General features: G+C 56.3%; 1 protein-coding gene across 4 annotated transcripts in view; it reads right to left on the bottom strand.

The window, feature by feature from the left end:
- Nucleotides 1-3,832: 3,832 nt before the first annotated feature.
- BMP1 (bone morphogenetic protein 1) overlaps nt 3,833-12,574 on the bottom strand; it is a 40,291-nt gene continuing 31,549 nt past the window's right edge. For 3 of the 4 annotated variants that reach the window (XM_053578330.1, XM_053578331.1, XM_053578332.1), the window contains 5 exons: nt 12,167-12,292; nt 8,961-9,088; nt 8,432-8,645; nt 6,476-6,726; nt 3,833-4,536 (listed from right to left, as the gene is read on the bottom strand). In XM_053578330.1, coding sequence (XP_053434305.1) covers nt 4,402-4,536; nt 6,476-6,726; nt 8,432-8,645; nt 8,961-9,088; nt 12,167-12,292 — 854 coding nt within the window. In that variant the 3' untranslated portion in view covers nt 3,833-4,401. Of the gene's footprint in view, nt 4,537-6,475; nt 6,727-8,431; nt 8,646-8,960; nt 9,089-10,365; nt 12,293-12,574 lie in introns of those variants that run through there. The other variant, XR_008377336.1, reaches the window with a different exon arrangement.

Below are 12,574 nucleotides of genomic sequence, written 5' to 3'. Positions count from 1 at the left end.
CTGTGCTGCTCCCTACTCCTCCCTGGGGTCCTTTCTTGCCTGGGGTCAAATGTGACCTGGTGGAAGGAATGACTCCATGAGGGCATGCACACACCCTCCTTCCCTGCACTGGATTTAGAGGCCAGCCTAGGAGGCCATGGAGAGCTCCAAGGTGGAGGACAACCCTGAACCGTAGCTGCCAACGTCCAGCTGAGTGTCTCTGAGTTAGCTCTGTCTGCAGTCCAGGCAGAGAGGGAAGATGAGGCTGTGGCCACATAGGGGAGGCTCCAGGTTCCAGGCGGGGTGTTCTGTGGTACAGGTGTGCACGCACACACATGGGTGGCACACACTTGTACAACTAGGATGTACTCCCCAGGCTAAGTCTGTACCCACACCTTCTGTGGGTCCCATTCTTCCTGGGCTAGCAGCTATCCTGGGTGTATGAGAGTCCCTTGCCCCTCCACTTTGTAGGAGCCAGCCCTGAGGACCCTCAAGATTTCTCTGGCCCTCAGTATGTGTCCCTTCTCCATGTTAGGTAAAGAGATGCTATTAGGGAAGGGACCAGGAGGGACCATTCCTCAAAATGGAGAGAGGCCTTCAGGAAGCTGAGCTGAGGTGATTGGCTGTGAAACAGCTTGGCCACAGCATCTGGAAGAGATTGGAACCAGATGTTCACAGGGTGGGGGAGGGGACGGAGGGGGGAAGGCAGGGGCTGGGGCCAGAGACCAGCAGCCCTGGTTGGCAGGAGGCTGGGGTAGGGGTGGGGTTGGGCTCCTGGTTCCCTGGGGAAAACATCTGGCTGCCCTCTCCCCAACTCTCCCAGTTAAGCACTACTATTTTTGCAAACTGGAGCAGCAAATCTTTTCACAGATTTTAGAATTAGCCTTGTGCGCAGGGACAGTCAAGTACAGGGTGTGACTTGGGAGGTGACCAGAAAGGCTACCAGCTCGCCAGAAATATGTCCCCTGCTGCCCCACGAGCCCCTCCTTGCTGTGGGTAAGCATTGCCCCTCTGGCAGGCAGAGTTCTGCACCAAGCTTCTAATGCCTGACTGGAAACTAATGTACCCAGAACTTTCCTTTTGGCACAGGAATGGAGTAGCCCAGGAACCAGACTGTTGTCTGGGAGAGGAGACGGAAGCCAGCCCATTTATGAAGAACTGTCTACTTGGCAGGCAGAGGGACAGGCTCTCTTTAAAGGTTACCTCATTCCTTCTCCATAACTCTGTAAGGTGGTATTATCACCCCAGGTGTATAGATGTAGACAGCAAGGTTCAGAGAGGCTGACTCACTAAGTGCCATACAGCCACCACCACACAGTAGAGGTAGTGTTCAAAATGGGCTTTGTCAGCCCTCAGGCTTGTGACATTTATACTACTGAGAAGCCCGTGTGCTGGGGGAGGGGCAGGGAAGAGCCCACCCAACATCGCTGATTTTACAGCTGAGCCAGCGGGTGGCCCTGGAAGCCCTGTACTTTTGCTGTGGGCCCCAGTTACTTCTGTATCTTGGCCCCTGTCCTCTGACTGCTTCGGAGACCAGATGCTGGATTTTTGAGCCTGCCTCTAGCCATGGCAGGAAGGGTCCTAGGGTCAGGTGATAGGTTTGGGGGAGGCAGCGGCTGGCCACCATCACAGAGCCAAGTATGGCAGAGACAGGTCTCCTGACTACCAGGGCTTGTGCTGTCCTCATGTCCAAGGCCTCCATAGATGCTCCCAGACAGAAGTCTGAAGCTTCAGGTATGTTATCTGGACCTGGGCAGCTCCATCCTGGCTCTCTCAATGCTCGTCAGTTGGTCAAGACCCAGGGGGCCCTGGGCTTGGGCACATTTGGAGGAGCAGGTGTGCCTTTTGCTGCCATGGGATCACCTGAGCAGATGGGCAGCTGCACCGGAGTTGGCCCTGTCTAGAATCCAGTGGGCCCAGAGGGCACAGCAGCTCTCAAATACATCTCAGTGGCCTCAGCCAGCCCCTGTGCGGCCCCCACTGCCCCAGGAAGAGAGACCCCTGCCCCTCACCGACCACCATGGCTTCCTCAGGTCCTCTCTGGCTCTTGTCCTTGAAATGTTCCTCTTCTTCCCTGCCTTCCTCTTTCCCTCTGTCCTGGCCATCAACCCTGCTTTGGGCTGCCTACTGCTTGATTGCAAGCACCTGTAGGGTAGGCATGTAGGCCTGTGCCCCTGCTTCTTGTCTGAAAAGAACAGGGAACCCCACACTGCTATGAAGACCTGCTCAGCAGTCTTGGAGATTTGCATCCACTCCACAGGGTGGTCCAGATGGCTCTCACCCTGGTAAAAAAGCTTCCGCATTGCTTTGTGGGTCTCCAAGACACTCTGTGCTTTTTACTGCTATTGGCACAGAGCTTCCCTGGCTGGACCCAGCCTGGACCTCAAGGGCTCTACCTGCCTCTGAGACATGTCCTGGGAAAGCTGGGTGGACTCACCAGCATGGGTCCTTGGGGTGTCAGCAGGGTTTGCACCTATGTGGGTGATGGGGTCTTGGGACATGTGTCTGGATGGCGGCACAGTTGATCCAGGGTCTTCCTGTGGCCATGGGTTGCTGTTCATGAGGACTCTGTTAGGGGTAGGGGACCAGGTGTATCTCTGTGGGCTGGAGTCCCTCCGTCTTGGTGGGGTTATATAGTGCTGGCTGCTTTGGGCATATGGCTTGTGAGCTGGAATTGTGGTCCTTTGAGCTTTAGAAGAACCTGAAGGGCTGAGGGGTAAGTAGCAAGGAGGGGTGGCCAGCCCATCACAGCCTGTGACTTCACTGGCACAGTCTGCAGTAACTCCTCTGGGCATCTCCTGCTCTCGTACCTGGGGTCAGACCCAAAGAGGGCTGCAGCCTGGCCAGGATAGCAGGCTTCCTGGAAGAAGAGGGGCTGGCATACACATCAAACATGAGCAGCCTGTCTGGTTTCCACTGCTGCTTTTTACTTAAGGGGCCAGATGGGGTCCGCCATGCCCCACTATTCCCTGGGAGTGGGCCCCTAAGAGCCAGACAGTGTGGTACAGCATCAGCTGCAGCTGGGAGGAGCCAGATGTGTAATCTACTGAGGGCTCTCGGGGAACCCCAGGGTAAGGAGCAGGCTGCCCAGCTCTCTCCAGTATCTGGGAGTGGCCAGCCCTGACATAAGAGCTGGGGTCCCTTCTCGGCTTTCCTTCCTGGTGAGGTCCATGTAGAGAAAGGGCAGGGGAGTTTCTCTCCTCCTGGCCTTTGAGAGGCAGAGTTCTGGGCCTCACTGCTGGCTGGGGAATGAGTGGGCAATGGCAGGAAGGAGGAGGGGACAAGACACAGCCTTGGGTCGCCTGGGGAGAGGAGCCAGAGCTGGAATGTTTGCTCAGTGGCTGCTGAGCTTTGGCTCTTGTCTCCAGGAGGAGAGGACCCACAGGGGTGGCACTTGGCATCTGACCTGGCAGGCAGGGGGCCAACTACGGGACCTGGCCTAGCTGATGCGGCTTTTATGGACCCTGTGCACTGCCCTAGCTATATACCCTTGCAGACCACCTTCCTTCCCCAGATGCAGACAGAAAACCCAGGTGGACAGACACACCGTGAACCCCTTTCACATGCCTCCTTCCCCCCCCACCCAAAAGCCTCTTCACAGATTTTTCTACCCCTCCTCCTGTGTGGGAGGGCCACAGACAGTGTGTGCTTAGAACATGATGGGCAGCTGTGAGTATGTGTGTGCCCAAGGGTGAAATCACACCCTCAGGGGGTCTGGAGTCGTGGGAGAGAAGGGCAGCCAGGGGACCTAGGTGCCCTCGCCATGTGCCAGCCTCAGACACACAGGGAGCCCGCACATCTGGAATGAGACAACACCGCCCCCGCATCCTGGACAGCATCTGGCACAGGGTACTGGCTGTAACACTTTCGGTTTATTGGCTGGGGTGCCCCGTGTGGCTGACCAACCACTGGGCCTGAGAGAAGCCCTGTCTTTTTTCTCCACCCCCTCCCTATCAGCCCCCCACCGAGCAACCTGGGGGGACATGCACAGACCCTCAGTGCCCCAGGAAATGGTGGGGAAGTGAGGGCTTAGAATAAAACCAAATTGAGGCTGGAGCAGGGGTGGGAAACGCCCATTACAATGAAGATTACACCACTGGCTATACACAATACAGTGTGCAGAGATGTCTGAGAGGCCACGGGGGGCCACTGGCAGTCCCTCCTGCCACTAGGCAGGGCTCCCAGAGAGGAATGGTCACTTCAAGTGTCTCAGTGATAGCTCCGGCTCCCCGGCCCTGGCCTCTTACCCTGGTATGAAGGAGTCCAATTCCTTTACCTCCTGGGCACAGTGTCACCTGGCCCATGGGCCCTGATACCTGGTGAGAGGGACGGTGTGTCACCTTCCGCTCACCCCCCCACTGTCCGGTCTAGGTGACCAAGGGAAGCAGGGCTCCCTTCCCACCCCCTGTGCAGAGGCAGTGGTCACTTCCTGCTGTGGAGTGTGTCCTGGAACTTGGTGCTGGTATAGCGCAGGTGGAAGCCTTTTTTGGTGATGGTGTCATCTGAGTGGAACTTCACCAGGACAGAATCTCCCGCCGAGTACACCTCTTCAGGAGGCTAACAGAGGAAAGAGATGGGCATGAGGCTGGGGCTCCTCTCTTCCCTCCCCAAGGTGCCTATCCCTAAGGAAGGCCAGGGACTCCCTGGCTGCCACCACACTCCCCCAGCCCCTTGAAGCCGAGAGTTTCTCGCTAGTAGTTAATGTGGCTTCTGAGGGAGGGCAGAAAGTATGGGATAGAGGAGCTTGTCTGAAGTTCACAGTCAGCCTTCCTTTCTAAACCCAGCTCCACTACTAAGTGCTAGTTAGTGTGTAGTCCTGGGCAAGTCACCTCTCCTCTCTGGGCCTCACTTCCTTCAACTGCAAACAGGAGCAAAGGCTGTTTGCACTCCAGGCCCAGGAAGGCGGCCGGAGACAAAGGAAAGGACAAATGTGGAAGTGCTTTGCAAAGGGAAGGTTCTGTGGGTGGTATGTCTTCTTGGGGTCCCAGCTGTTAGAGAAAATGGCACAGCCGCATCTCTGCTGGGGTGTGGCAGACACTGCAGGGAGAGGTGGTCTCCCATGGATCTGGACTCCACAGCCCCCACCCCCTGGTCCTGGCCAAGGTGATGCCTCTTGGTAGCTCCCCCAGGCCTGCTCATGCTGAGTATGATCAGCTCACTGAGCATCTGTGCTGATGCCCTGGCCCTCTAGGCATAGAAGCAATCATTTCTGAGAACCTTGGGGACATTTCCAGTGGCTAGGCCAGGAAGCCCTGACTGCGTTCCTTCCCTAGGTCCCCTCCCGTTGGCTCCAGCCTGGGGGAGTCTCTGGAAGAAAACACCTGGGGACACCCGATTTGGTGCTAGACCCAGAAAGAAAGGCAAAGCGGGGAGGGGGCACTAGCTTGGTAGCTGGTGGATGCCTGGGCAGCTGAGCCACTCCCTGCTCCACCTTATCCCAGCCCTTGCTGGCCACACGAAGCTGGCATTCTGTTCCTGAGGGGATGGGAGGCCACTGCTGGATCCAGCAGCTGCTGCAGCTCCCCAGAGGTTTACCCTTCCCTAGGGCACCCAGGCTGCCTGGAGCATGAGCGTGGGAGAGGCTGGGGGCCAGGGAGGAGATGGTAGAACAGTGTGTCAGAGTGAGAATGTGTGAGAAGAGGAGGGAAGACGGCTCTCTCTGAAGGCAAAAGGATTCAAAAAGAAAAAAAGGGGGGGGGGTAAAAAAGAAGACACAAGATCCGTTGGTCAGCCTGTGGCCTTAGTTAAGGGCCCGTCAAGCAGGCTTGCCCGCTGCCCCCGAAAGTGCCATTTTATGAACCAACAGGCGGTGCCTGTGGCTCAAAGGGGTAGAGCGCTGGCCCCATATGCTGGAGGTAGCAGGTTCAAACCCAGCCTTGGCCAAATACTGCCAAAAAAAAAAAAAAAAAAAAAAAATCACACCTAGGTACATCATAGTCAAACTGCTGAAAACAAAGGAAAGTGCCATTTTATGGACCAAGAAGCAATGTGCAGGGGTTGCTTGGACAGTAGCAGCCATGGCTTTGGGACAAGCTGGCTTCTCACCAGGAGGAGAAAGTGGCAGAGGAAGACGCAAGGGTGTTTTTATGGCTCAGCCAGAAGAACTGGTGACAGCTGCTTAGCTCAGGCCCCTGTCCTTGGCTCTGCCCCCTGCCCTGGTGAGCTGCCTTGGGCTAGTGGCAAGGGGAGGGGGCAGGGGAGCATCATCCTTCTCCTGCAGGCCCCACCACCTGGTTCTGAGCAGGCCTGGCTCAGGGAAGAGACTGTCCCAGAGGCTGAAGGAATCTGTGGGTTGCCCAGAAAGGACCAGGATTCCTGGGTGGGGTAGACCAGGACAGTGTGACTTCTCTGAACAGCACCCCCAACCAGACTGTCCAAGGGGCTCCTGCAGAGGGTCAGTCCTGTTCTATACTCACCCTTGCACTCAGCCTCTTGGCTCAGAATTAGGGTGAGGATAGGGCAGTGTGGGGCTTGGGGACAAGGGGTAGGGGCTCACCCCCGAGCCACAGTAGCGCCCCAGCCTAGGGGCTGTGCTGTCATAGCCGTCGAAGAGTTCCATATAGTCGTAGCCGCAGTCTGTCTCCTCTTCCACCTCGAAGGTCTGGAACACGAGCTCCACGCCATAGCCTTCCTCGGCCATGATGACCCACTCACAGTCCAGCCCCCCAGGGTAGTTGTTGTCACCAAACTGGGCGTGGGAGTAAAGATCCTTGGTCTTCACATCTGCCCGCACCTGGCCCCCGCACTCTGCAGGGGACAACAAGATTGGCCACCACCCCCTGATCACCCACCATGCAGTGGGACAGGGGCCATGGATAAGGTTGCAAGGTGAGCAACAGGAGGGCTGGGTCCTGGTCCAGAACAAGTGCTCTACCGTTCCATCTCTGGACAGATGCCTGTGGAGGTCAGGGGACCCTGGGGGCGCGCAAAGTGAGACAGCCTGAGCGAGAGGCAGCTTGGAGCAGCGGTGCCTGGGACTGTACATTCTGTCTAAAGGGGACACTGCCGATTTGCTCCAGCTGATGGCTGTCATGGAAGAATGTAGGCCCAGCATTGCCAGAGCTTCCATTTTCAAGAGAGAAGCTGTACATCTGGGTTTTTATGTGAAAACTCCTGATTTTTAAATGTTGGCTCAAGTTTTTAAAAAACATAGTATGGGCCAAACATAGCAGGTCTGAGGGTCAGATGAGTTCCAGGCCTCTGGGTAGAAAGCCCTGCCCCCAGCCCGTGCCCTACGGCCTCTCTCTGTGTACCTGGTGCTCAGGTTCAGTCTTCCCGGAGTGGGCAGAAGAGGGCTGGATGGGGCTGTGTCAGGGACTGGGTGGAAGGGGGTAGGGGATGCTGTGGACCCCTTAGCTCTGGGGATGCCCTGACTGGTGGCTCAGGACCACAGGGAGAATACAAAGCTCCTGCATGGCATCTTGGCCTGGCACTTGAGGCCTCCCAGGCCTGACCTTTCTCCAGTCTTTTTCTGCAACCATATCGCCCCCTCATCACTGTTGTCCTCACACACCCATGGTTCCACACAAATCAAGTGACCTGCTGTCACCTGTGTACACCCTGGGCTGTGCTGGGGATGGGGAATGATTCTGCCAGATCACACCTGGCTGGCCCAAGTGCCTCCCTTCCTGCTCTTGAGCTGCAGTGGCCTGTGTTTGACTCATCTCGCTCTGGACTGTGAGCTCTGAGTAGACAGGGGTGATGGGCTCATGCCTGCTTCATGGTCACGTGCCCCTTTGTCTTGAAGAGTAAGAGCGCAGTCCATGGCTGTTGAGTAAACAAATGGGCAGTGGCTCACGCCTGTAATCCTAGCACTCTGGGAGGCCGAGGTAAGTGGACTGCCTGAGCTCAGGAGTTCAAGACTAGTCTGAGCAAGAGCAAGACCCCATTCCTGCTAAAAACAGAAAAATTGGCCAGGTGTTGTGGCAGGCACCTGTAGTCCCAGCTACTCGGCATGCTGAGGCAAGAGGATTGCTTAAGCCCAAGAGTTTGCAGTTGCTATGAGCTGTGACACCATGGTATTCTACCAAGGGTGACAGAGTGAGACTATGCCTCAAAAAATCGAACCAAAACAAAACAAAACAAAAGACCAAAAAAACAAACAGGTGCAGGACAAGCCCCCGAAGGGCTGGGACTTTCAGCTGCTTGCTTCATTTTGGCGACCTGCACTTAGAACGCTGCCTTGTGTATGCCACACGCACATGCACATCTAGGAGATGAATGAAGGAGAGCATTTGGGGGCTGGGGTGCAGGTGGCCTGTGGCACTGGGGGTTCAAAAGGTCTCCCTCCCCCTCCCGAGGCACAGTCTGTCTTCAAGTCTTCATAAGGTGTTTGTAACTAAGGACCCCACACCAGGGCCTGGCCCGGAGACCAGGCTCAGTGGATGCCTCCACAACAAATCACAGCATGAGGACACAGCTGCCTAGCGCGCTGGCCCATGGTGGGCCTCACCTGTGGAGTGGGAGGCCTGGAAGCCCTTCCGCTGGACAGAGTTGTCGGAGTAGAAGCGCAGGAACATGCGGTTGCCTGTGGCCAGGATGGGCTCTGGCTTCTTGCTCCCACAGTAGCGGCCAAGGACTGGGGCCTTGGCATCACGCCCATCGAACACCTCCAGGTGGTCATAGGCACACTCGGGCTGAGACTCAATATCCATCTCCACGAAGGTCTGCAGGGCAGGCGGGAGGAGCCAAGATCAGGAATGTGGCTGGAAGGCAGGTGGGACAGGGACACCCATGGAAATGGGTGTGAGGGAGGACCCAGGAATGGGGCAATGGTGGGGACACCCCAATATGTACTGGGAAAGGGGCCTCTGTCCAGGCCAGACTTGGGGTTGTTTTCACAGGAATAGCACCTGTGGGCTCAGCCAGGTCACCTGGCCTGTAGCCTACATGGCCCGGGACAGTGCCTCTGGCTCACGCACAGCTTTGGAGATGGTGCTGAGGAAGGGGTGCCCACATGTGTTGGGGAGTGGGCATCTTACCAGCTTGACCCGGTGCCCAGGGGTGCTGGAGATGGCCCAGGTACACTCCTTCTTGCTGGGATATTTGTCAGGCCAGTTGGGGCTGGTGAGGGTGCCACTGGTGGCTGTCACCTTGTGGTCACAGCCAGCTGCAGGGAAAGCAAGTGACAGAAGAGGATTGGCAAGAACCCTGTATGCTGATGCCTCCCATCTCCCCCTTCCTTCCTTCTCCTGCCCCCACTCACAGCCTGGACTGAGGGCAGAGATCATTGCGCTTCCATGCAATTACCTGCACCTGGGAGAGCTAGCCGCCTGGTTCCTACAGCAGCCCTAGGTGAGGCCCTGCATGGCAGCATGCGTGGAAGCGGCCATTGCAGCTCCCTGGGTAATCCCCTTGGACTTGTGTGGTGGTGGGACTACACCCCCTTTGCCCCACCTCGAAGCTGCCATCTGCTGACCTCCAGCAGCCTCCCCAGCCACAGGAGACTTTGGCACCTGACTCAGTTCTCCCCACACCCACTCCTGCCAATTTGCAAGGTGATATCAACAAACACGCAGACAGTCCACCTGTCCTCTCTGTTCCCTGACCTCTTTGGCCCCACTGCCTCTTACTTCCTTCCTCACGACCTTGCCCTGGGCCACGTCACCAGCCTCTGCTTCTCCCTGCCGCAGCACATCACCCTCTCTGAGGTCACCCCCTGCTCCCACAGGTGCTCGGGCCCTCGCTTTCCTAACTATGGTCATCCAACTTCAGAGCAAACACCACAGTCCTAGTATTTCCTCCTTAGTTGACTCAGCTGATCGAGCTGCTCCCTGGCACCCTCCATGGCCTTGCACCCCACCCCTCTATTCGCAGCATCTTAGACGACCCTATCCATGGGTCCCCGCCTCTCCTGGGCCCCCAGACCGCTTGGCACCCTCTTGCCAGCTCCATCTCTCACCTTCAGCAACTGCTGCAAACCCTCAGCCCGCTCCTGCAGTTTCCATGTCAACTCCCAGCTCCTCCCTCCTGGCTACAGACCTCTCTTTCCCACCTCCTGACAAAGCTGGGACCTCAGATACTGACAAACAAATGGCTTCAACTTCTGGTTCTGACATCAGCAAACTCCCCTCACTGCCTCCACCTTCCGCCTGCCCCACAGCTTCAGAGAAGGTGGTGTCCTCTCTCCCTGTCGGGATGGACGGTCCACAAGCAGAGACCACCCAGCTGATCCACCCTCATGCTCTCTCCCAGCCCTGTAGCCTATAGACCTTGGTGCATCCTGAAAGACGCCTCCAGTGCCCTTCCAGCTTCAGCCCATCCTCTCTCCTTTTCTTCTTAGCTCGCCTTCCAGAACTCTTGCTGTCACCATGTTCTCACGACTTACATCTCCTCAATCCACTGCAATCTGGCTTCTACCCCTGAAGTATGACCTCCTCAACTCACATTTTAAGTGTCAATGATCGTTATTCATGATCATGCAATCATTTGGGTTCTTCTGAGTGGAAGTGGGCAGAGCCAAGCACTGCAGTTGGGGAGGAAAAAGGAATGGGGGTAGGGGGCAGGTGTGCACCGGTACGCCAGGGTCAGAGGTTCACAGAATGAATACACAGCCATGGGCCCAGACAGCAAAGCCCTCTGGTGGAGGCAGGTCACATTCCCGTCTCCCCACACGAGTTGTCTTCATTAACCATCTGCGGTTCCATGTGGCCAACTGTCCTCCCACTTTCCACATTGGTCTTCCATGCTCTCTGTCATCCACATCTCTCCCCAGATGGACTGTGATTCCCCAGGGAGAGGAGAGACTCCTCTCTTGAGTCCGTCACCACCCTGCAGAGCACTGGGTCTCTATGCTGACAGATCTGTAGTTAGCCTATCACCTGAGGAAGGGACTCAGAGTGCTTCTAAAATGATCAGAAGATGGACAGATGGACAGGCTATCTTCCCAGGAAGTTTAACCTCTGTCCTCCTGGCTATCTTGTGGATGCTGCTCTTAACAGAATGCAGTTTAGACAACACCTAAGTAAGGTCCCCTCTCGATTCAGGACACCTGTTGGATTGGAGGCCCTCACTGTCCACTGGCTCACTGTTGAGTGCTTCATCTCTTGTTTATTCCGGTCAGCAGCTCACCTGTTCATATCTGGCTTGTCCACCTAATTGTGGTGAAAAGAGTCACTTGCCAACCACTGTGCCAAGTGCTCAGAGTTCAGAGCCCTAAAAAGGTTTTTTTTTTAAGTCATTCCCTGGATGAGGAAATTGCAAAGTTCAGAGAGGTCAAGTGACTTACCCAAAGTCACACAGACATTTGGTAGTAGTGGCAAGTCTGTGTTGTGCAGCTGGGATTGTATGTGTCTAGCAGGCAGGGGCCACGATGAAATTACTGACCTGGAGCAGGTCTGTACTGTATCATGTCCAAAGAGGTGTTGGTGATAACAGTGGTGGCATAAGAGCTATTTTTAAGTATGTGCAGGGCTTCAGGATCAGGAAGGTAGTGACCTTGCTCTAGGGATCTCAGGGATCAGAAGTCTGATGTGCAAGTCATGTCTATAAGCCAGGCATTGCTTGGACCACTTCACAGTGCCTCAATGCCCCCGAGAGATAGGTATTAGTATTATCTACATTTTATGCAGGAGCAAAGCGAGGCACAGGCAGGACAAGCCGTTTCTCAAGGGTGCACAGCTGGCTAAGTGGCAGGGCTGGGCCAGGCCAGCTGGCTTCAGAGCCTGTGCTCTGAAACTCTCTTGCCTCTGTGCTAGGAGGAGGTCCTTGCAAAGAGAAAGCCTTGGACATGGGTTTTAAAAAGCACTAACCTGGCTTGGTGAGTAGGGTGCCAGCCACATACACTGAAGGTGGCAGGTTTGAGCCTGGCCCGTGCCTGCTAAACAACAATGACAACTGCAACCAAAAAATGGCCAGGCGTGTGGCAGGCGCCTGTGGTCCCAGCTACTCGGGAGGCTGAGGCAAGAGAATCACTTGAGCCCAAGAGTTTGAGGTTGCTGTGAGCTGTGAGGCCACAGCACCCTACTGGGGCGACATAGTGAGACTCTGTCTCAAAAAAAAAGAAGCACTAATCACCTGAAGAAGAGACGGGAAACATGAGTGCCTGTATTCCTAATGCTCTTGACTCCGATATTTTGGGAGAGGCAGGGAAATCTGTGCACCACCCGGAGGTGAATCGAGGGGACCCATAGGCCCCTGAGCTCCGTGGCCTTCCAGCACTGGCCCTTCCAGCCTGGACACTCCTCACCTTCTTTGCAATCATGCTTGTTGTCGTGGAGCACGAAGCCACTGCGGCACTGGCACTCGTAGCTGCCGAAAGTGTTGACGCAGTCCTGCTGGCAGCCGCCGTTATCCTTGGAGCACTCATCCTTGTCTGTAGGGGAGCAAACAAGGGCAGGCCAGGTCTGTGTGAGGTCTGGTCGTCCCAGGGGAATCAGAGGCCTGGCTGGGCTTCCCCCCACCAGGAGAGAGCAGCAGCCAGCCAGAGCCGGCCAGGCCGGGCGGGGAGTGGGCGGCCAAGGCACTGAGGGGTCCTCAGGCACTGCGTCAAGTGGAACCAGCTGAGCGGGGCCCAGCTGCAGGAGAGAAAGGAGCAGTGGGCTGGAGGAGGGCTGGGGGTCCGCACTGGACCAGCCTGGGAACCCCCTACCATTAC

Source organism: Nycticebus coucang, chromosome 24 (assembly GCF_027406575.1).
Source record: "Nycticebus coucang isolate mNycCou1 chromosome 24, mNycCou1.pri, whole genome shotgun sequence".
Taxonomy (NCBI): domain Eukaryota; kingdom Metazoa; phylum Chordata; class Mammalia; order Primates; family Lorisidae; genus Nycticebus; species Nycticebus coucang.
The sequence above is the reverse complement of the archived record's forward strand: the minus strand, read 5'-3'. Positions and strand labels throughout refer to the sequence as shown.